The following is a 24,969-nucleotide window of genomic DNA, read 5'->3' on the forward strand; positions in this document are numbered from 1 at the left end:
AGTGTTAAGGTCAAACTGCTTCCAAAAAATTGTTACAGGCAAGGGCAGCTGGGTGGCTCGGTCAGTTAAGCATCCAGCTCTTGGTTTCAGCTCAGGTTATGATCTCGGGGTCATGGGATTGAGTCCCACGTGAGGCTCGACACTCAGTGCAGAGTCTGCTTGAGATTCTCCCCCCCACCACTCCTCCCCTGTTCAGGCATTCTTCTCTCAAAAATAAATAAATGAAATCTTTTTTTTTTTAATTTTTTTTTAATTTATTTAACAGACAGAGATCACAAGTAGGTGGAGAGGCAGGCAGAGGGTGGTGGGAAGCAGGCTCCCTGTTCAGCAGAGAGCCTGATGTGGGGCTCGATCCCAGGACCCTGGGACCATGACCTGAGCCGAAGGCAGAGGCTTAACCCACTGAGCCACCCAGGCGCCCCATAAATGAAATCTTAAAATAAAAAAAAAAAAACTATCACAGGCAGATACTGTCTCCAAGGGCACAGGGGAAACAGTAAGGTGGGTAACAATTTAGAAAACTACGGTATTAGTGGGAGAGCTTCCTGGAAGAGGTGGAAAGTGAATTGGGTCTCAAGGGAAAAGAAGGAATAATGAAAGTCCAGAGAAAAGAGGAGTCCAGCTGGCCCATGTGGCTCACAGAGGTGAACTGTGATGGACAGGAAAGGGAAGGATTGTTTCTAATGGGAAGGGGGAAGTGGGGGGCAGGGATAGAAGGGAGAAATCAGTCCACATCTGCAGTGTGTGCTTGTTTATTTAGGAAAATAAGTGAAGGAAATGCTAATATTTGTTTAATCTCAGTGGTGGGTAAATGAGTATATGTTATATTTTTCAATGTGCTTAGAATATTTACAATCAAAACAATTCTTAAAGGAATATCAAGGGCAAGGTAGAGTCAATATTGAAGGCTGGGCTAAGCAGTTCTGAGCTTTATCCCACAGGCAAGGGGAAATCACTCTAGTTTTGTGCAGGAAAGCAATAGGAAAGAAATGGGGTATTTCTGGAAAATTACTTGGTCAGCACTATGGGAGGTGACTTGGAGGAATCAAGCAGGCACCTTCAGCAGAAGCCCAGCTGCAAGGCCCAAAGCAGGCACAGAGGGACAGAAGGCAGGAAGGAACGGAAGGTGGCGATCCTTTCATTATGTTGATGCTGAGAAACAGTGGAAACATATGCTCTGGATCTTCTCATTCATTCATTCATTCATTCTTCACAAACTCATTAATTCTTTCAACATTTCCTGGGTACCTAGTAAACTGGGAACTCAGAGCATAAGACCTGGTTCTTGCCCTCAACATCTCATTGCTTCAAACAGTAGCCCAAAAGAAAAACATTAAAAAAAAAAAAGGTATAGGTACTGGAAGAGAAAAGGTTGCTTAGCAAAATGGAGAGCTGCAAATACAAGGAAGGTCAGATTTTCTGGGGTCTGTGGGGATTGAGGTCAGAAAAAATTTCTTTGGCAGGGATAACAAAGTATCCAAGGGAGGTGGCCAATTAGCACATTGCTGCTGTTCTTCAGCTGTAAGAACTGGTTTTGAACATCATCACCTCCACCAACTTATGACTTCTGAGTACAAGCAAATTCATTTCCATTCCTTCCCTGAAGCTAGGGCAGGCCCCTTCTATTTTTTTTTAACATTGCAATTTTTCTCTTTAATTATAAAACACTACAGATATACAGATAAAGGGCTAGTATCCAAAATCTATCAAGAGCTTATCAAACTTAACACCTAGAGGACAAATAATCTAATCAAGAAATGGGCAGAACACATGAATAAACATTTCAGCAAAGAAGACATCTAAATGGCCAACACATGAAAAAGTGCTCCACATTGCACAGGGAAATACAAATCAAAACCACAATGAGATACCACCTCACACCAGTCAGAATGGCAAAAATTAACAAGTCAGGAAATGAAAGATGCTGGTGAGGATGTGGAGAAAGGGAAACCCTCCTACACTGTTGGTGGGAATGCAAGCTGGTGCAACCACTCTGGAGAAAAGCATGGCAGTTCCTCAAAAAGTTGAAAACAGAGCTACCCTACAACCCAGCAATCGCACTACTGGGTATTTACCCTAAAGATACAAAATTAGTGATCCAAAGGGACATGTGCACCCGAATGTTTATAGCAGCAATGTCCACAATAGCCTAAATATGCACAGAACCCTGATGTCCATCGACATATGAATGGATAAAGAAGATGTGGTATATATATACAATGGAATACTATGCAGCCATTAAAAGAAACGAACTCTTGCCATTTGCAACAACGTGGATAGAACTAAAGGGTATTATGCTGAGCGAAATAAATCAATCAGAGAAAGACAATTATCATATGATCTCCTTGATATGATATGGAAGTTGAGAGGCAGGGTGGAGGGTTTAGGGGGTAGGAAAGCAAAAAATGAAACAAGATGGGATTGGGAGGGAGACAAACCATAAGGGACTCTTAATCTCAGGAAACAAACTGAGGGTGGCCGAGGGGAGAGGGGTGGGAGGGATGAGGTGGTGGGGTGATGGACACTGGGGACGGCATGTGCTATAGCGAGTGCTGTGAAGTGTGTAAGCCTGATGATTCACAGACCCGTACCCCTGGGGCAAATAATACCTTCTATGTTAATAAAAGATAAATAAACAAACAATTTTAAAAACTGCAGATATGTAGAATAAAAATAAATATAAATATAAGAGAATCCTGTGTACTCAGCATACGGATTTCACAGATGTTAGTATTTGCTTTCTTTTTTTTTTTTTAATTATGTTATTCACCATAAAGTACATCATTAGTTTTTGATGCAGAGTTCCAGGTCCCTTCTAAACTAGTCATCCCCCCTTCAGACGAACATTCAGCGGAAGAGGAGCACCCCCTCGAGCTGACATAGACCAGGGCATGCGGCAGCAGGATGTTCTGGATTCAGGAGTCACAATAGGACCAGCCCGAGTGTGCTTGGTGGGAGAGGTGAGAACGCACATCCGGAGTCCTGCCTGGAGAATTCTAGCCGGCGGCATGCAGGCCAGGTCTTTTGAGAGGATGTAAATTTGAGCACATGGGAGCACGGAGAGCAGGGAGTGGACCCAGCCACTCAAGATGCTGGGGGGAGAAGGACAGAAGGTGTCGAAGAGGCACCGGTACCGGCTCTGCCTCTGATTCTGGAAGCGGCACTAGCTTCATGCTGCTAAGGTCTGCCGTCCATGCTTCAAAGTCCCCGCAGTTCTGCAGAAAGACACTTTCCCTTACCAGGCTGATGGGAGTCCCTGCAACTCACTGCTTTGCAGGAAACAGTTCACCACAACATCAGTCCTACATCATGATCACTGAATAGTGTTTTATGAGTCGGTGTGTGCGGCCACACACAAGGACTAGTTCGGGCATTAACAATGAAGAGGGACGGATGATGCGTCCACTTACTGCCCCGGAAAATTCAGCGGACCAAACAGCGGTGCCTTTAACTCATGCTCCATAGGTCGAGAACCAGCCTCCCAGGGGCGGACACAATTCACTGGTCTTGACGGGCTCTGGTCCTGACCCAGAAAGAAAACGAGTCTCCTCTCCAATATCTATGTTAGAGCAGGGAAGCAGTGATGCAGATAATTGAATGCATTGTTTCATATTTGATTTGATTTATATTTAATTTATTTAATTTATGCAGTATTACTTTTTGCAGTAGATTTACCTTCTTAATTATGTTTTGCTCAGGCTAATATTAACATTAGTTGCATCCCTGGGGTATACACGGAATGAAAGCAATGGGGGGCAGAAAGATATGAATAATGTTCATAGTAGGCTAGTGGTTTTCAAGCTATTTTTAGCAGCACAACTCTTCCGGACAAGTTTCACATACAACTGCAACCCCATATATAAAATCCATGACAAGGGGTCCACTCTGACAGAGGGTGGGTGTCCGGCATGGGGTTCCAGCGATGTCACACTGAACCCACACACTTAGTACCCCCCCACCACCCCATGAACCAGAATTCCAGGAGCAGAAATTCAAATTGAAAACCACAGAATTAGGTAAGTTAAATGTTTATTAAAAAAGAGAGAGAGAGAGAGAGAGAAAAGGGCTACATGCACTTCAATGATTAAACTAGTCCCCGTGTTTCTTTTAGGCTTGTGTATTATTGATGATAAATGGGACCTGTCTCCTCGGATCGAATACACCAACGCTGGAAAGCACATACACGGTCTCTACAGATAATATTTTAACAAACAGATCAGCCCTAATTTACTCAAACTGAGTATTTTTGTGCAAAGTGGCCATCCTAGGAATCGCAGTGTAAAACATTTATTGAGCACTTACTGTGTACCAAATCTCTTCTATATTCCTAATGGACGTGAGCATGTGATAGTCTCACAACTCTGTGAGGTAGGTACTGGCATATCTACATTTTCAGACATGAAAACTCAGTCAATGACAGGTTTAAGTAATTGCCCCAGGGTTACCCAGCTGGTGATGGGGTAAATGTGGACCCAGGCGGTCCTGCTGTCCGTTTTCCTAACCACTCACCGGTACTGCCTCTCCTGGCGGCTTTGTCCTTACTCAAAGCATGCTCTCCCTGTCCAGCCTGCCTTCTAGAATCCCATTTTAGTATTATGTTAAATGTACAGTGCAATCACTATCAGTATCTGTGAATGCCCACTATTCCTTACTCACAAACTGGTGTTTAAATCATACAACCGACATGTACCTTCAACAAACGAAACCTTAGGAAAACCAAGACCACTGACCAGAATGTGCAGCCAAGAAAGCACATCAGGGGCAGGGGGGCCTGGAGCTGGTGGGCGCAAAAGGACTTGAGGGCAAAGGAGTCACCTCTGAGTTGATTGTGTCCCTCTTCCCTGGATTCATGACATTGATGTCCCAATCGTGGGACCTTATTTGGCGACAGAGTCTTTCCCGAGCCAATCGGGTTATAAAGAAAGGGCACAGTGGGGAACCCTAATCCGACATGGCTGGTGTCCTTATGGAAAAGAAAATCCAGATATAGACACACGCACACACCAAGGGAAGACCATGTGAGGACCTCCCCTGTGAGGACACAGGGGCAGACAGCCCTCACTAAGCCAAGGAGAGGGGCTCCGGAGGAGCGAAAGCTGTCAGCACCACCTTGCTCTTGGACTTCTAGCTTCCAGAATGTGAGCAGCAGATTTCTGTTCCTGAAGCTGCCCGGCCTGCAATACCTTGTTACATTGCCCAGCAACCCAACCCATGGGGGGAACTTCTCAATTTTCAACTGAAACTAACATGCAATTAATTATATGTGCTATTAAGATCCTACATACTGGTACTCTAAGGTCCAACCCTCCCCCCAATAAAAGTCACTTCTCCATAGCAGCAGGCGAACAAAGGACAACACACGGCTCCTTTGTTCACTTCAGACTCACAGACGGTTCCGTGTGCAACCCACCCACGCGGCTGATGGAGAGGCTACCACAGACATGTGCAGAATGGCGAACGCTCTTACTGGTAGCGTGGGGGCTGTGGATTCGAGGGACGGCTTTAAGAAAAGTTTGCATAAGGTGGGTGGCTCAGTCCATTAAGCGTCCAATTCAGGATTTTGGCACAGGTCATGAGATCTCAGGTTTTGAGATCGAGCCCCGCGTCAGGCTCCATGCTCAGCGCGGAGGCTGCTTGAGATTCTCTCCCTCTCCCTCTGCCACCCCCCCATCAGCTCGCACTCTGTAAGTAAATTAAATAAATAAATAAAATCCCTTTTTAAAAAAGTTTACATAAAAATGTCTTTGATTTAAAAAACGAAATGAGTATGGGACCCCTGGTTTCGTATAGGAGCTCACAAAGGTCCAAGCCTCAGGTTAGGAACAAGAAGGGCTCTCTGAAACAGCCCCACAGTATGGAGAGAATGCTACACTGCTGTCAAAAACTCTAATAATAAAACATTCAGCTTGGGGAGGGACAGACTGCTTTTCAGCACTAATGAGAAGGGAAGGTGGGGTGGAAATCAATCATGGTAACGAACCTGGTCCAGAGCCAGAAGGAGACCTGCGCAAACACTACCCTCGCTTTGCCCTCACCACTGCTCAGCTCAGATTCGGCTCCAGCACCCGCGGGGAAAGCCGGCGATCGGCGCAGCCCACCTGCCATCGGGTCTCTGGTCGCCTCTCCCACAAACCCCTTCTTCTTGGCTCTGTCCTGCCACAGAGGCCTCCTGACAGCGCCCCCAGTCTGCCTTAGGGGGCACAGGCCCCTCTGCCTGGATGCTCCCCCTGCCCCTGAGACATGCACCAGGCCAGCCAACCCCCCTTCAAGTCCTTGCTCTCATCTTACCCTCTCAGGCAGCCCAGCCTGACTGCCCCATTTAAATCTGCACATTCGTATCCTCTCCTGTTCTGTCCCCACAGTGGTCACTACCTACTAACCTACTATGTGGCCAACTTGGTTATCACATATATTGTTTCCTTCTGCCTCCTCCCCCCAGACAGAAAGCTGTCAATGGCAATGATCTTTCACGGAGAAGATGCCGGCACATCGTAGGTACTTGAGTAATATTTGCTTCCTGTCTTCTTCCTAAAGAATACAGTAGCCCCCGCCTCATTTGTGGTTCACTTTCCATGGTTCCATGGTGTCAGTTACCCGCAGTCAACCAGTCTGGGAGCAGATGATTTCCTGAGCTGTCATCAGAAAGTCAGTTGTCGCCTAACGCTATGTCATATGCCTCCATCATTCACCTCACTTCATCTCCTCCCATGGGCGTTCATCCGCTCACATCGCCCCAAGAAGGGTGAGCGTGGTACCATGAGATGTTTTGAGAGAGAGACCACATTCATGTAACTTTTATTATAATACGTTGTTATAATCGTTCTATTTTATCATTAGTTATTGTTGCCAATCTCTTTCTGTGCCTAATTCCTAACTCAAACTTTATCATAAGTGTATTTAGGGAAGAGCACAGTATAGGTGAGGCTTGGTACTTACTCCCTGTGGTCTCAGGTATCCATTGCAAGTCTTGGAACATTCCCAATGGATAAGAGGGACCTGCTTTAGGTGAAGCATGGTGGACCATCCCCTCCTCTATCGGAGGCACGCTCAAACCACAGGATGGTGGGAGGCACCGTCCCTGTCCCCACCTCCCAGGACTGTCCCAGCACCAGTGAAAATTAAAGGCCATGACTGCTCTTCACCATCTTGCTGTAGGCAGAGCTTTAGATGAGGAAGAAGAGATTAAAAACTTGGAGTCTACTCAGTAAGATCTCCACTCCTTTTCCCAAGTGCCATCTCTTAGAACTCTGCCTCTCTTTGACATCTCTTTTGGCTAGTTTCTCTTCATAGACTCTGTATTGGCTGAACTGTATTCCCCCAAAGTTTGTCCTAACCACCCTGCACTCTGCATCTCAGAATGTGACTGATTTGCAAATAGGGTCATTGCAAATGTAGTTAGTTAGGAAGAGCCTATAAAGGTGGGTCCTACTCCAACATAACTGGTGTCTTTACAAAAAGAAAAATTTTGATTCAGAAACACACATAAAAGGAGGAAGACAGTGGGAAGAGACACAGGGAGAAGATTGTCACCTATAAGCCAAGGAGAAAGACTTGGAACAGATCATTTCCTTCAAGGTCGTCAGAGGGGTCAGTCCTGCCCATACCTTGATCTTGGACACCTAAACATGACAAATGTCTGTATTTAAGCCACCCATCCACAGTACCTCGTTATGGCAGCCCTAACAAACTAATGAAGACTGCATGGGGAGGGAGACGTGTGGAGAGCCAGAAGGTCAGAAGTAAGGACCAGGACTAATCAAAGGGCAGCCACAGGTTTCCGCCTGGAGCCTGTCTCCAGCCAGTGCAAATGAGTCCTCACTGCTGCCAAAGCCAGGGCCACAGGGCCACTCTGTAATATTCAGAGTGACAATGCTTAGAGTATCTTTCTCATCTTCCTCAATGACCTACCACTGCATTCGGTATCTATTTATTTGAAGACCCCTACACCCCAGTCAAATAGCAACCAACCACTAGTCGTTCCTGTTTCTCCAGACTCAGAGAAGCATAACTCAAAATCTTCATAAGAAACTTGACTCTGTACCCTTTCTTAGTAATTCTTTCAAGGGTTCCCATAGGTCCAGGGCCCTTTGATGATCCTCTCTACTCTTGGAGTGAAGCATCCACTGGGCCAAAGATGCATGCCCATCCCGATCTGGACCAGACTGCCTTCTCAAAGAGACAAGAGACTGCTTCTGGACAGGGCTCCTCTCCGGGTGTTCCTCTCCAGGGTGGAACTCCCTGCAGTGGACATACCTGCAGGCCCGAGCACTGGTCAAACAGCAGCTACTCTAAAGGTGTGGATATTTCTTGGACACGCAGGCCAGGTGTCTGCCCATCAGAATCCCAGGGCAGGAAGGACAGATGCCAGGGTGGGAAGACAAGGTCAGGCAGAGATTCCTCTTCCTTTGGGCCGCAGATGTCAGGTGGGCCTGAGCTGACTCCTTTGTGTTCATGTCCTAGAGAAACTCTCTCGTGCTTTATGTGGTCTTCCTTTGTTCTTTATGCTTCCTTCTGCCACTACCACTCTTGGTGCCAGCCCTGGCCCAGCAGATTAGTCCACACCCAAGATGCCAACCGCACACCTGCCCCAAAGACGAGCCTTTGAAGAAGGCTCTCATCTGACCTTTGCTGAACACAGGAATATTAATGACTCTGAAATTCCACGACCCCAACAACTGTCTGCAAGACTCTAAAGAAGTCACTTCTCTCTGGAGAAGAGACTTTCCAGACCCACAAAGTGAGGCAGTTGAGCCAAGTTATTTCTAAGAAACTTAACAATCCTACCATCCAAAGTTCTTTTACTATTCTGCCATTGGAGATTCTCTTACCAATATTATTTTATCTGAAGAGAGCTAGAGAGGCTAAAAGACACATAGACACATAGATTATATAAAGTGCCAGGCGATGTTGGTGATAGAGGCAGAAATAGAGCCCAGAAATCTGTCATTTTTCTAAGTGTGGCACAATTTTTCAGCCCTCAGAACAGAGTTGTGGCGAAAGTCTGCTGTCTGTTGGCAGCTGCCTGTCCATCTCCTGCCTGTGTACATGTGGCCTGATGCTCAAGTCCCATTTTAGCAAAAAGCTCCGGAAAAGGAGGAGTATCAATTTCATCTTCAAACAGTCTTCTCCCTGCTCCTCTGTCTCTCTCCCCATTTGTAGTTCCATCACATGTGTTGTTTAGTAAAAATAAGTTTAAGAAGGAGAGATTGCCGGGGCACTGGGGTGGCTCAGTGGGTTAAAGCCTCTGCCTTCAGCTCAGGTCATGACCCCAGGGTTCTGGGATCGAGCCCCGCATTGTGCTCTCTGCTCAGCAGGAAGCCTGCTTCTCCTTCTCTCTCTGCCTACTTGGGATCTCCATCTGTCAAGTAAATAAATAAAAAATCTTAAAAAAAAAATGAGAGATTGCCATTGAAGCAAGTTAGAAAGGACATAAAGGGCAAAATGACAGCCACCCTGGAACAGGTATTATTTGGCTCTTGAATTTAAAAAAAAAAAAATACAGGAATCTGTTGACATTAACAACCTTGCCAATTACTGCTTAGTCCTTTAACCTTTGGTCGGGGCAAGTGGTTCAGAAAATGACAGCAAAAGTGAAATAAGTCAATCAGAGAAAGACAATTATCATACAATCTCTCTGATATGAGGGATTTGAGAGGCAAGGCAGGGGGTCGTGGGGGGCAGGCAGGGAAAAAAGTGAAACAAGATGGAATCAGGAGGAAGACAAACCACAAGAGACTCTTAATCTCAGGAAAGAAATCGAGGGCTACTGGAGGGTTGGGGGGAGGGATGGGGTGGCTGGGTGATGGACACTGGGGAGGGCATGTGCTATGGTGAGTGCTGTGAATTGTGTAAGACTGGTGATTCACAGACCTGTACCCCTGAAGCACATAATACATTATATGTTAATAAAAATGACAGCAGGGGTGCCTGGGTGGCTCAGTGGGTTAAGCCTCTGCCTTTGGCTCAGGTCATGATCTCAGGGTCCTGGGATCAAGTCCCACATTGGGCTCTCTGCTCAGTGGGGAGCCTGTTCCTCTCTCTCTCTCTCTCTCTCTCTGCCTGCTTCTCTGCCTACTTGTGATCTCTGTCTGTCAAATAAATAAATAAAATATTTTTTTTAAATGACAGTAAAAATAGCTTCAGGAAATACAGAATTTTATCTACTTCACCTTTTTCCTTCTTTGGGCCCTTCTTGGCTCACAGATGATAATGTCACATGCTACCAGTAAGACATGCATGAGGCACAGACAACAAAAATGCCAAGAATGCCTCCAGACTTCAGATGATCTCGAGGAGACATGATAGGACACAAAGACTCATTGGGGCAAGCCATTCTATATGGCTGGAAAAGCTCTCGAGCTGACTACCTGAGACATTGGCTCTTGGGGAAGCCTGCATAATGCAATGGGGGAGATTCGTACCAAGAGCCCAGAGCCCTGGCACCCCGTGGCCATCCCTGCCACAAGCGTGATGCGGTGTCTGCTCATGTAACAGACACTCATACTCATCCCAGGGATCTTGGCTGGAATGATTTATAAAAAGGCTTTTAGTAAAGCATTCACACACATAACCATAACTGTATCAGAATGAGAAAGTAGTTTTGAGTAATCTGACAGAAACGAAGCACATGGGTTTTTAACTAGGGTAAATATAGGTGATGTTTCCCTCTCTGCCCCAAGCCGAAAAGATTAAATGAAAGAAATAAGGAAAAATAGGCCAGAGAAATACTCAGACTTTCAGCCCTTTGATTAACTCTCTGGATATGGATGGATCGAATTAGTGACTCATCTCCTTACTGAGGCTTTCTCTGAATTTCAGGGATCCTGAGTCTGAACTCTGACTAAAATACTATACTCAGCTACTCCAGAGTTTGGTGGTGAAGTCCCACTCCTCCAACTAACTCAGCAGACTGTGATTGAGATGTCACATTCTTTAAGACTACAAATTCCTCTTAATAAAATACACCCACAAAGTGCCTGGGTGGCTCAGTGGGTTAAAGCCTCTGCCTTTGGCTCGGGTTATGATCTCAGGGTCCTGGGATCGAGCCCTGCATGGGGCTCTCGGCTCAGCGGGGAGCCTGCTTCCCCTTCTCTCTCTCTGCCTGTCTCTCTGCCTACTTGTGATCTCTGTCTGTCAAATAAATAAATGAAATATTAAAAATAAAATACATCTCCGTGGCTTGTATAAGTACTTCCACAGGGGATAGCAGAAAGAGAACAAGTGAGAGTGTGTGAGGATTTCCAGCTTCCTAGGAAAGACGTCCTGTCGTCGGGGCACTGATGTGGGAATGTGGGTAGAGGGAGTGAGTTCTAGCACTGAATGGACTGGATTTGCAGTCTTCCAAATTTGATAGGGATCAGACAGAGCACACGTGCACACACACGCACACCATCGTCCCGCTGTCTCTTGCCAGTTCCCACCCCCACTGGGAGACTGCCCGACATCACACGGTCATACCTTGCCTCTGAGGCCAGTTCTATGAAGAATCACAGCTTTATTTTCAACTGACTAACTTGGCATTTGGCTTGCCCAAATATTCCAAGTGTTAATTCCAGCAGACATCTCCGCGTCCCTCAAACCGTCTTACTCCACACTGTAACTGTAATTCGTATGCCAGAAGCGGTCGACTTGCAAGCGTTTGTCCATAAGGGATTTTAAGCTGCCCGATGAAGAGGAAATGAGAGTAAGAGTCACAAATATCCACAGCCTCACGTTCAGATCGTAAGTTCTCTGCTCTCTCCACCCCTTCCTCACAAGTTATTCAGGGATACGTATCCACACACAATGGGGAAACAAATTCCTGGCCTATTCTTTTTCAAAGACTGGTACCCAAGTGGGCTCCACATGTTCAACTACTACCATAACCCAGATGTATTTAAACATCGAAAAAGATTTCAACTCTGGGCTATAGAGCTTTTCTCCAGCACACTCCCGTGAGTCTAATCCTTAAATCCCTACAATTTAATCCGAGGGGAAAATGAAGCTGCCTCTAGGTTTACTCTGTTAAGTGATCCAAAGGCAATTTCAGATTTCCATGTCAATCACTAATTCTGTTTAATAACAAGTAATGTCCCGCTGGCCCAGAATATTTTAAAGAACTGCCCTGAACTGCTTGCATTTCCTCTTGATAATCCAATATTTTTTAAATGTATGTTGTTTTCCTAAATGTATAAACATGTATACTTTCCATAACTATGAGGTTTGCCCAAAAGGTTATACTTTCTGCTTTGGGTCTATGATGCTTTTCTGAGTCATCTTCAATTATTTATTATCTGCCTAAGAACAAGTACAGCAAAACCTACACAAACAGTTTAAACTTTACATTTCTCTCAGGCTCTTGCAAAACCTGCTGACAAAGCAACAGTTCAGTAGGATTCTTGAAACTGGAGAATATTATATATTGCATTTCCTAAAATGCTTCAGTGAGTAAACTAAAGATTTACACATTTTGCTGGAGAAAGACTGCAAAAATAGACCGAAGCTGAAAGAAAATGAATGAACACCGGGGGGAGGGGAGTCTAGTTGTCTACACAAGTAGCTGAATAAAGAATCAAACACCAACATCAATACAACTCAAAGAGGAAGCTGAAGAAATCTGCCCAAAAGGGTGTCCAAAATAGCAATGATATGTCAGCCAAGATGAACGAACTAAGAAAAATGTCCCCAGTGTATACGGCACAGCACTCTCCCCAGCCCCGCAAGCATCTACGGAAACCTGGAGGTTCTGGCTCAGGTCATCCCAGCAGCCTAGGAATCAGCACAAGATGATTCATCATCACCCCTTAGCGCCGTGGGATGGAAGTGTTCTTAACTAACTAAATTCCCACTGAGCAATGAACTGGCATTTCCAGCCTGGGGACAGTCCCTGCAGTCCCTTGAAAAGGTTCTGTCCGAGCAGAACTGAATTACCTTTCCCTGGAGGAGCTCTCAACCTCTGGCTCAAGGTCTAGAGAACAGCCTAGTGGTGTCCAATGAACATTGAGGAGTTCGAGCCGGGAATAGGGACACACAACCTACAAACAGGGAAATGTTCTTGGAACCCATCAGGGATAAGAGAATTTAGTGACAAGGAATAGAAGAATGTAGAAGATACCCAAATAATGCAGCACTGAGGTACACAACAGTTCTCAAAGTGATAATTATGGACAATAAAAAATTGAAATTGATTAGAGGAACAACTTTTAAAATAAGCCACATGCATTCACGGGTGCCGAGAGATTGCCCACAGCCGTAGTCTTAGAGGAGCTGGCTGCAGTCAGTCTAAGATAATTATGTCCCATCGTTAAGAAAGCCTGGGGCTCTAGCTGAGAACAGTTCATCCGATCCCTAAATTATAAAAGAAGAATGGGTGAGTCTACAATTTACAAGTCTTCCAAGAAGAACCTACCTGAATGATCCCAGACCCAAGTTGGAAACTCCTTGAAGGAAACAACACAGAGAATTTGTAGAATTTGTAAATTTGTAAACTCAATCTAGCACAAAATGACATTTTTTTTTTTCTAAATCGGGAAGGAAAAGGAGAGTCCTTCATTAGCACTGCCTCGCCGAGGAAAGACAGGACTCGAACGTCGTGTCCCGCAGATGGTCACAGTCTGCTCAGAGACCTCAGCTGGGGAACACATCTGGTGGCTATCAGGAACGGAATGACTGTGTTTTCAAGCGATGTCTTTTAACTGATTTCACAAAATCTGAAAGTGCAAAGTGTTCCAGATCTGGAAGGAACCTTCAACATCGCCTGGCCCAACCGTTTGTTTTATAAATCAGATTTCCAGTCCCCATAGCGCCAGGCCTGGCTTTCTGGCCATCTCCCCTTCCTCCTACATCCTTCCTTCGGAACTCCCCCAGCACACCTGTCTGACCCGAAGCAGCTGGCTGCCTGGGTGTAGAGACCCGTTGGCTCTGAGCCCTGTCAGGTGACCCCAGGAGATCTGTGGGGCACAGAGACAACCCTTGCTGACCTGGAATGACACCCATTCTCTTCTGCTTGGACCCAAAGACCCCTGCCCTGACTAGAGGGACTTCTTTCCATTCCCTGCCGGGGCATTGAGTTTGAAGCCCTGGTCTCTCCTGGGCTGTCAGCCTTAACCATCTCTCCCCCTGCACGGACACCCCGAGATCAAAAATTAGCCAAAGATGTCAACACTGCTGCTGTGTGACTTGGGGCCCTCAGCAGCCTCATCTGCAAAATGGGCATAAAACCAATATGCTGTCCAGGATAACTCATAGGATTATAGTGAGCAAAATTTAGCATTTTAAACAACAGGAAGGTTAAAATTAATATGTGGTTGTTAATACAAATCTCAGTAAGAAAGCAAGCCATGATCAACATGAGACTTGGGAGACGCACCTGCAGAGCGGTGCCCAGAACCTTGGACAGGCCTAACAAGGGGCTCTGCCTAACACGGCTGCGGGCACACATAGGCCTGCGCCCGGGGACACAGAGCTGCCTCTCTGCACAGACTGCGAGGGTCGCCCTGGATGTGGGGGCCCGTATCCCAATGCAGACCTCGCTGCGTTCATTCACGGTGCCCCCTCACTCCATAAGATATGGATCTGAGGGCAGAGTGGGAATACTGATTTTGCTCCAGTCAATGGCAAACTGCTGAATTCCATTATTTCACCTCTGTCTTGAAGGGAGCCGTGGTATCGGCCTGGGCTGCTCCCTGTGGGCTGAAGACACCTGTGACGGGCATGGTTGAGCTCCTGAATAGTCGGTTGCCCTCCCCGGGGTGCCGCCAGCCGTACACGGTGGGGAGCAAGGAGCAGCCCCGGCTAGCTGCCCGTGCTGCTCGGTCGTGCTGAGAGCAGTCCCGGACGCGGCCACCACGGTGCCGCCAGCCTCCCTGTAACCTTGGGTTGGTTCCACAGTTTGTGCCAACGGTTTGTAAAGCAATGTGACACGTCCCTTCCAAATGCGCAACAAGAAACAATTCATCCGTGAGCTGTCAGCGCACATTTCCCATGAGGCATGAAAGATTCCAGGAGCTGAGGGATGCCGAGGTCAATCACAGGCTAATAATACGAGCCCGTCACTGGCGTCTGAAGAATGTTACAGAGGCTCACTTCACAGTTGGCCATGTGCTGCTGGACAGGGTCCAGCCCGGCTAGCCCCTGGAGTTCAGAGGCCGGGGAAGCCGAGCCAACGGCACTGGAGAGGGACGAGGTGCAAGTCACACCCTCCCTGATTGATGACATGTAGATGGAAACTCACACCCCACAAGCAGGGACGTGGCCCAAAGAAAACCCCAGAACCCGTCACACCCTTCCTCTCTGTGTCCCATCCTTCCCCACCCCTCACACCCAGTCCTATTATCAGAGCGGAGACAGTATGGGGCGGAACGAGGAGCCTGGGTTAATGCGGAGGGAGGATCACGCTCCCTGGATAAGAGCGTCCGTCCAGAAAAAAGGTGAGAGGAAACAAAGAGTTCGTTTTAAGGCTGAAGGATTGGAATCCCCCGGATAAAGGAAATTCGAACAAACACATCTTTCCGGTGGCCCCTGTCCTTTCTACGTCACTGCCCTGTCAGCTCCCACACTGTGGAGTTCCAAAAATGGTCTCTTGGTCATTGGAAGAAAACAATGTTGACTCTATCAAGGGCAGCTAGGAGATCTCGGGACAGGAAGCTCTTCGTTCTATCCTGCTAAGATAATTGATCCAAAACAGACACCAGAAAATCCAAACTGCTGCTTTGGTTTCTACTATCATGTCCAAATAAAAAGCCATTGGCTCTCTCCAGCCCAGCGTACCACCTCGGACCTCCAGCCACTCTCCAACACCCACCAGAGGATTCCCAGCGAGCTACAGTCAGAAATGATGGCGCCACGTAAGCACAGAAAGTCTCCACCAGTGATCCGCTGAGAAGGGCCGAGTGCTATTAGGAAGTTCCTTTTCAAACTGAATAGTTATCCAGGGAAAGAGGCATATCCTTCCCTTTCAACATGCGCACTACCAAGCTGAGTAAATCAGAAACACCTTCTCCCGAGACAGCAACCTGAGCTTAGAGCTCGTCTCTAGGAAGAATCTTTATGGGTGACGATGATAATAATCGTGATGCTGAGTGGTCTGTTTTCCACATATCTGTAATAACACCAGTCTCTACAACCTCTCTTCATAAGGCTTCCTGATTTGCCAATTTCATTATTTGTCAGGATCTCTCCACCCGGTCTAAGAAGAAACCATTCTCGCAAACAACAAAGACGTTTGTCAGCAAAGCTATTCACGCATATAAGATCCAGTCTTCTGGCTGGGGCATCTCTGAGATAGTCCCCCAAGTCAGCAGCTTCTAAAAGAAAAACCGGCATTGCCTAGGAAAAACTCAGTTAATGCACAATTAATTAAAAGCACTAGACCAAGCAATCTCTGACCCATCGAGCCCCAGGACTCCACATTGGTTCTTTCAAACCCTCTATTTCTGGGCGTCCATGTTGCGGCCCATCAGCTTGGAAAAGGTGTGTCTTCCTTCTTAAACGGGAAGCCCACATAATAATAGTGATTTTTTCCAGCTCATATTTCTGGTCAGGAACAGCATGAAGCTTTATCTCCCTAGGGTAGAAGAAAGGCAGCGGAGCTATCAAAACCTGCACCTGCACACCCCAAACTTCCCCAAAGCTGGGAGGTGCCTGCCTGCATCTCTGAGTAAATAAAGGAGATGCCAAAGGCCACCTGTTGCGGGGTCACTCAGACTGTGAGATGTCCCGGGGTGGGGACTCTCCCAGCAACACCAGACTCCGCTCCGTGCTGTTAGTGCTCTGCTCACCCTAACATCCCCAGCTGAGAACATCGGTGGGATAGGACTAGAGGTGAGAGGATCCAAGTTCAAGGGCCCTGCCCCCTCAGCCTACCACACCGCAGAGAGATCCTTGTTTCAGCCTAAGAGAAAAACTTCCTCGGATCTCCCAAAAGAAACACCCTTTTGTGGGTTCAGACCCAAAGGCAGCTGTGGATGCATACGAGAAGGCCTCTTCGTAGCTGCTTCACCAGGAAACCCTCCTGAGTTTTTGTCTCCTCATCTGTAAAATGCGGACGAGGAGACCGGCCCGCCTGCCCCCCCGCCTCCAGGCTGCTCCGAACGCCACGAGCTGGACTGTGAGAAAGCCCGGCTTCTCCGTAGAGCCCAGGGCACACCTGCAGGGGTACTGCCCACAAATTCAGTTCAAAACCCCGAGGCTTTGTGAAACACTACAGTGGATTCTAAGTTAAGCATGCCCTAGCTTTTCCCCCAGCAAAGAGCCGTCACCTGGAGCAAGAGATGAGAGGCGTGTAACAGATCTCTGTGTGGTGAAAAGAAGAAGGAAAAAGAAGTAGGACACATCTGGATGGCAGGACGAAAAAGGGATCGTTTTAAGCCTCAAATGTAAATACACGTATCTGTAAACAGAATAATAAAGTCACGTGTATGTTTCATCTTAGGTATTCCACATCGTATGTATATAAAAATACAATGCACGTTACATGGGCATGTGTCTAATCCTGAATGACAAAGTCTGCGAGGCACAGCGACACTTGTACGTGTGGGTACCTGGGTACCTGGGTACCTGGGTACGAGGGTGCGTGGGTGCACTTACAGCTGTAGAACGACTTCCACGGGCCAGCTCAGGATGCAGGAGTGGGAAGGAGCCTCAGAGGCAGAGGCAAGAGTATAAGGACATGTCATAAAGCACCGCAGGAGAGCACAAGTCGTATCCAACGGTCAGTGTCCTCGGCTGAAATCTGGCAACAATCCAGATCTCTTCTCCTTCCCCCGGGCACGAGCCATGGGATTAGATCGAGGTCAGGGCTGGGAAGGGCATGGGAGGAAGTCCTAAACACCTCCTTAGCCCAGCCTCCAACCGTGGCTTGCTTTCTGTGGCAGGATAGGATATGCTATGTGGCTAACAGGACATATTCACTCAGTGGTCTAAGACCCATCGGGACAGGCAGTCTGAAGGCCTCAGGAGACTGGGATCCCATGAGAAAAATGACAGGCAGCAAGCAGAGCAAAGTACTTACCACCATCACGGGATATATATATATATATATATATATATACCCCCGGTCCATATATATATATATATATATATATATATATAGACCACCGGTCCACGAAACAGCCCTATTAGCATCATTCCCTCCCCCACATAATAAGTGGTTCCCAGCTGTTCTGTGGCTGAGCAAATCAGGTGGCAGAGCCCACGTCCGCAACCACGGCAGGTGGGAAGTGTTGTGAAGTATTGTCTTTGGCACATAATGAAGGAGAATGTGAATCGCTCCCGCAGTCCGTACGACCCGTCTGCATGTTCATTCTGTCACTCCACAGCATTTTAGCTAACGTGCACACACATGTTCTGTCTTTCACCAAAACTGGACCATGATCTCCCAGAGCGCAGGACACAGAAGTGTATCCTGTGGATATTCCACAACACAGAGCATCAGGATCCTAGCTTCTCACTCCACAGTAAGTTGATAAGAAACTAGGCTGAGAAGTAATGAACGGGCATTTAAGCATCAATTTTGCCTCTTATTGGGATGGTGGGCAAATTACGAACCTTCTTAAACCTTCTTCTCTTCATCTATAAAATAAATATAAGAGAAGCAACTCATAAGGCTTAGCACAGTGCCTGGCAAAGAGTAAGCACTCAAAAAATGCTCGCTATTCTTCTTAATCATTCACTCTTCCTGATGGACACACGGTGAGTGACTGAGTACCCCCTCGATGGCTCAGCCCCTCCATCAGCGAAAGGTGGCTCCCCTGTTCCCAGATGGTAGTCCTCAGCAAGGCTGGTGTCAGAAACTCTAGCCAGTGGAGCTGCAACAGATCTCAAAGGGAGAGAAGGTGCCCCTGGGAAGGAACTGGAAATGGGGGTGTGGATAGTAGAATGGAGAGGTATACAGGCATTGGGTAGGCTGGGTGGCCAGGATATAATATATCTCCCAACACTCAGGACTGCCCACCCAAGGACAAACTTTCTGGCTCAAAATAATGATGGCGCTTCCATTGAGACACCAGAGCCCTGCTGGGAAAATATTTGTGGCCGAGGGACAGCCAGTAACATCAGTCCCGTGAACCAGTCAAAGAGGTGAGCAATCCCAATTCAGTTAGGAAATCAATACCTCGTGAGAGTTTCAGGCGGTTCTGCACGGAGGGGAATCTGGCTGGCTAAGGCCAACGTGTCCCGCAAGGCCTCGCTGACTTCCCGCAGCTCGCTGGGGGACAGCCCGCACACCAGGGCGGGCAGGTCGCAGTCCTCCCATCGGAGGAGGAGCTCCTGCTCTTCTATGTCCCTTGTCAGCTGCTGGTCTTTTGCTTCCAGCACGGACATTCTTGCTTGGAGAGCTTCGATCTCTTTCTGCAGAGAACGGAGAAACCAGGTTACATAAAGGAACCCTCCTCTTGGCAGACTGCTCTGCTGGTAATGAGCCCTTTAAGTGAGAGCCAGCCACGTGCACGAGCGCCATGAAGTTCCCTTCAGAGGCAGGCAGATTTTTGGAGGTTTGCTGGAGTGGAAAAACCACGCCAGCTTTGTATTTCTGATGTGCTGACATAAGGAAAAATGTTCCCTCCCAAGTACTAAATAACTATGGGGGGTGGGCCAGGGATCTGACTTGGAAGAACCAAGCAAATACATAAATGACTTACTTCGTTTGCAGGCAGAAGACCTGGAACATAGGGAGAAAACACCCTGTGCTTGGGGTACAAGCCAACCAGGGAACGCAGGTCATGAGCTGACAAAGAAAAGCAAACAATCCTTGGTTGGTCTGTCCCCAAACGTGAAAATGCAGTGTGTAGAGAAGACGAAAATCACAGTTTCCTAAGTCTACAAGATCGAAAGAGCAATGGGACGCGGCAGACAGTGCCATGCCGTGTACAGCTCATAAAAATATTAAATAAATTCCATTTTTACTAATGCAGCAAACCAAAATCTGAAGAATCTATAGAGTATCATCCAGTCTTGAGGCCAGAGAATAAAACACGCAGCAGGTTAGTGAACGCCCGTTGTGTGCGCCGTGTAGGAGCAGATGATCATCTCACTGCCCGTAGCATTCTGAATTTAAAATGAGACTCTTTCAATCCCCACACTCCCGAGTCCCGTGCATTGGTTTCTGGCTGACAAGAGCAGAGCTCAATCCCGGGGGTCTCCCCATCTCTTATCTATGGGCTCTCAAACCCAAAGTACAGATCACCTCCAACTTCTACCTCCTGACCCCATTTCCATAGGGGGTGGGGGATAGAGACTGGGGAGAGGCTGAAGATCCAGCCCTGAGACACTCCAAGAAGAAGATAATAGGTCTCCCATCGGCCCAACATTATGATATCAGCACGGTTTCCCCACCCTCACCTCTGCCCACGTCCCATTCTCTCCTTTCTTTCTTTATAACTGTGGTAAATACACATACCACAAAATTCACCATCTTAACCATTCATAAGGCCGGTTCCATGGCATTAAGCACACCCACACTGCCACACAACACTACCACCAACAACTGTCCAAGACCTCTCCATCTTATAAACCAAACCTCTGTCTCCGTGAAACTCCAGTTCCTCGTGGCCCCTCCTTCCCCCAGGCCCAGGCAACTGCCATTCCACTTTCTGTCTCTAGGAATCTCTAGGAACATCATGTCAACGGAACCATAGTATTTGCCCTCCTATGACTGGCTTATTTCGCTCAGCATGGCGTCCTCAAGGTTCATCCACGTTGCACCACGTGTCACAACTGCCTTCCTTCTTAAGTCGGTGTAATATGCCATTGTGTGGTTGGACCACATTTGGTTCATCCATTCATCTACAGATGTGCACGTGGGTTGCTTTCACCTTTTGGCTCTTGTGCATAATGCTGTTTGGGACACTTCTCTGAGGGCTTGATCTCAGTTCCTGTAGGCGTATACCAAGAAGTGGAATTGCTTTATGGCGTGGTCATTCTATTTTTAATGTTGTGAACACCCACCATGTTTTTCTCTTCCACGGGGGCCCTATATCCTATTCTTTTTTTTTTTCAAGATTTTATTTATTTATTTGACATAGAGAGATCACAAGTAGGCATAGAGGCAGGCAGAGAGAGAGAGAGAGGAGGAAGCAGGCTCCCTGCTGAGCAGAGAGCCCGATGTGGGACTCCATCCCAGGACCCTGAGATCATGACCTGAGCCGAAGGCAGTGGCTTAACCCACTGAGCCACCCAGGTGTCCCCCTATATCCTATTCTTAAACAGAAGTCAAAGTGAGTCTTTAAAATGTGGTCAGATCATGCTACTTCACTGCTTTACATGGCTCCACAGCCCAGTCACAGAGAAGCCCGAGTGCTTGCTAAAGTGTGCAAGGCCCTCCAAGACCCCTCTTCTCCCTAACCTTCTCCTCTACTATTCTCCCCCACCCTGGCCTGCTGAATGCCCTCCAAATGCATGAGGCACATCCCCACTGCAGGCCTTCACGTGGCTCTTCCCTCAGCTTCCATCTCGATGCACAAGGAGTTGATCTAAGCCTATGCCTTTGGCTCCTACTGCCCTACAACATAGGAAGGTGATAATTTAGGTATTAATTATGTTTGTCATTTCTCATCTAGCTCCCCACGCCCACCCCTACTAGAACATCAACTTCACAGAAATCCTTGGCCTTTTAAACAATATCTGGCACAGGGGAGGCATTCAAATACCTGCTGAATAATGAATACCCACCTTCCCCCAGAGTTCTGCCGAGAACATCCCCCTCAAACACGAAAGATCCCAGGCTGGACTTACTTTCTGTCCACTCTGACATCATCGGGAATGATGCGGACCTTTAACTGGCAAATATCGTTCAAAACCAAAACCAGACTTTGCATTTTCAGCTACCCAAACTGATGTGGAGAACAAAAGCAAAAGAAATGTAGAAAAAATAATCCAATTTCCTTTGCAGCCCACTGACAAGTACTTGAGACTGGCAGGATGACCTTCCCCCAAGAACTCAACTTCGTCAGTGTGAATACTTTGCTGGAGGCAAAAGGCAACCTTAGCTTGACATTAGCCCCACTTGCAGGATCCTGCAAGTCTTTAACCCAGAAAAATCCCTTTGGAAACTTTCTTTATCTCTCTACCTACACTGCCCCCCAAGATATATGTTAGCAATCATCTTTGAAACATATGGCCTGCTGATATACCTCTGAAGGGCTCCTGACTAAGAGTTTAGTAGATAGTAGTAAATGACCTCTCAAGGTCCTGGAAACCTTGCTTCCCGATTCCTTAGAGACTTACACTATCCCTAACCCCTCCAACTTGAAAGTATATAATCAGTCCCTCTTCAAACCCAGTGCACCTCCTTCTGCCCACAGGTCCTGTCCCTATGCTTAAATAAAACCATCTTTTTTGCACTGCAGACATCTCAAGGATTCTTTCTTGACCATTCACTCCCAAAAGTCATACATCACATCACAAACTTTTATGATGATACTCACTGAATATATAAAAGTGTTCAGTTTACTGGAGAATATTTTCCAATTGTGATGACTTTTGCCTCCCTTTGCCACCTTGCTGTTGTGGGGACTTGGGTGCAAACTCAGATAATAAAATACTCTGCACGAGGAAGTAAGGATGGGAGGGCAGTCCACCAACTCACCCAAGCCCCACAAACCAGTCTAAATGCATGCCATTGTTTAGAATTTAAACCAAGATGTTCACTTGGGTGTTAAGGACCTATGCTCTTTCTGGAAATCCCGTTGCCTTCAACCGATGCTCCCTTGTTGTTCCCCATTCCTGCTCCCAAGCCTCAGGCTCCAGCTGGTGTGGACCCAGCTTCAAGGATCCCTGCCTCTGGGGGAGGGGCCCCCCTCAACTTCCAGAGCACCCAATGGCCTCCTGCCTTTAACTCGGTGCTGCACCTGGACTTCTAGCCCCTGACCGGTTCCCACCAACTGTCACCCGCTGCTCTGGGCCAACCTGGAGCTCCCAGGAGATGTCTACCAGTTTTTCCCAGACCGCGAGCCTTGCCCAGTCCACACTTAAAACTCTGCCCCTAACAACTGCTCCTTACACTTCAACTCTATGCAATCTTCCATTAAGGTTTTTCACAGCACAGATTTCTTCCCGCCTTTCCAAAGAACCCCGTAAAAGGTCAAAATGATAAAGAGGTGACAAATTGGCCTGGCAGACAAGGAAAGCATATTCGAAAGGTAACGAGGAATATCAAAAACAGGCACAAACAGCAACGAGCTTTCAACCCCTGTGTGTAATGAGATTCCTACAAGCCCTCCAGCAACCTCCACCCAGCTCCCCCTTTCGTACTTCACAGGTGGACGGCCAAAGCTCTAATTGCTTCACTTGAGCCGAGCAAAGACCCCTCCCCTGCTGCATTTGGCTTCCATGGGTAAGAAAACACTGGCCTAGTTCCTGAAGGTTCTTCACCTGCTTACCTGCAACTGCTGCTTCTCCTGAAGAAGCCAGTCTCGTCTGGTGACGGACACATGCAGGCTGTCCAGAGCGCTGGGTTCCAATAGCTTCGGCTCCCCCCTGGGTGGGGCGTGGGCGTCTTCACCGCAGGCCCTTAAAGTAAAACGTGCATATGGGTACAGATGTGGAGAAACTGAAATCCTCAGAGCTACAAAAATGTTAAGAGAAGAGTGCCTGGGTGGCCTGCGGAGTCCCGGGTTCAAGCCCCAGTTCGGGCTCCCTGCTCAGCAGGGACTCTGCTTCTCCTTCTGCCACTCCCCCTCCCCACCCCACTCCTGCTTGGCTCTCTGTTTCTCTCTCTCTCTCCAATAAAGAAATAAAATCTTTTTTAAAAATGTTAAGAGAAAGAAATTTCACAAAGTGGCCACCGGCTGTTCTCATCCTTAGGCGGGCCGCACGGATAAGGTCCCTAACTTACGTTTCTGTTTTAATTAAGATCTGTTGGGGCTTTCACTTTTCCACAGAGCCGAACTGCTAATTTTAGGCCTGTGCTGTCCAGCCCCGTGGCCCGTAGCCACATGTGCTCTAGATGTGCTGAAAGTGCAAGATACACACCAGATTTTAAAGACTTCGTATGACAACAAAGAGCATAAAATATCTCAGTATTTTTTATGTCCGTTACATGTTGGAAAGACAATATTTTCGATATATTGGGTTACATTAAGCAGGCTTGTTAAATTAATTTCACCTGTTTCTTCTTCCTTCTATTTAGTGCGGCTACTGGATAATTTGAAATCATGTCTGTGGTTTGCACTATATTTTACCGGACAGCACTGCCTCGATCATCCAGACACAACCAAACGCCAGGGGCTGATCTTGGCTGCGGAGATTAAAAAGAGGTCATGACTGATTCACAGATGCTTGGGTCACAGCTTCTCAGAAAGCGTTTGCTAAAAGACTGTCAAAATCCACTTAAGATCTGGCTGTGTCTTATTCTTGCAGGAGTCGGCACAACTGGCCAAAGCAATGCTGGGGAAATGCAGCCCAGGCTCGACGCTCTGCAGGGGTCTTGTAGACATTTACCCTTAAAGGATGGCAAATTTGTCATTAAAGATGAGCACAGAGGTTAGCTACAAAAATACCACAGCTTTTCTTAGTAGCCCCAAACTGAAAACACACAATCGTGGTCCCAAATGAGGACCAGAGCTGTAAATCATGGCACAGCCACACAGAGGAAGGCTATGCAGCCACTAAAATCAGGTCACCAAAGATGTAGCCACTGATCTCTATTGTTATTCTCCATTGCTAAGTGATCTCTACTTGTATTTTTTCAACCAGCTACGACAATAATAGGTATACTCTGAAACAACTATTGTAAAAAAAAATTGTGTTTAAAAAATTTTGATGGATCAAAATGTTACCAGCTCTTCCCTCCGGGTGGTAGAATTACTTCTTTCAGTAAATCTCTGATTTTCTAAGTCTTCTTAGTGAGCATATATTATTTCCAATATTTAATGGAAATGCTTTCTGCCACCTACACTAGGTAGCTATACTATTCACTTAAATAATTTCACATAGCCGAACTACTATAGCCCTTGGATAAAACAGGCATGTCTGCATTTGAAACAAATCACATAT

The 24,969-nt window shown here is 47.0% G+C and overlaps 1 protein-coding gene across 4 annotated transcripts in view; it reads right to left on the reverse strand.

The window, feature by feature from the left end:
• DISC1 (DISC1 scaffold protein) overlaps nucleotides 1-24,969 on the reverse strand; it is a 379,073-nt gene that overhangs the window by 213,069 nt on the left and 141,035 nt on the right. For 3 of the 4 annotated variants that reach the window (XM_059397318.1, XM_059397316.1, XM_059397315.1), the window contains exons 5-6: nucleotides 23,355-23,484; nucleotides 19,091-19,326 (exon numbers count right to left, since the gene is read on the reverse strand). In XM_059397318.1, the coding sequence (XP_059253301.1) occupies nucleotides 19,091-19,326; nucleotides 23,355-23,484 (366 nt within the window). Of the gene's footprint in view, nucleotides 1-19,090; nucleotides 19,327-23,354; nucleotides 23,485-24,969 lie in introns of those variants that run through there. The other variant, XM_059397317.1, reaches the window with a different exon arrangement.

This window comes from Mustela nigripes, chromosome 4 (assembly GCF_022355385.1).
Source record: "Mustela nigripes isolate SB6536 chromosome 4, MUSNIG.SB6536, whole genome shotgun sequence".
NCBI lineage: Eukaryota > Metazoa > Chordata > Mammalia > Carnivora > Mustelidae > Mustela > Mustela nigripes.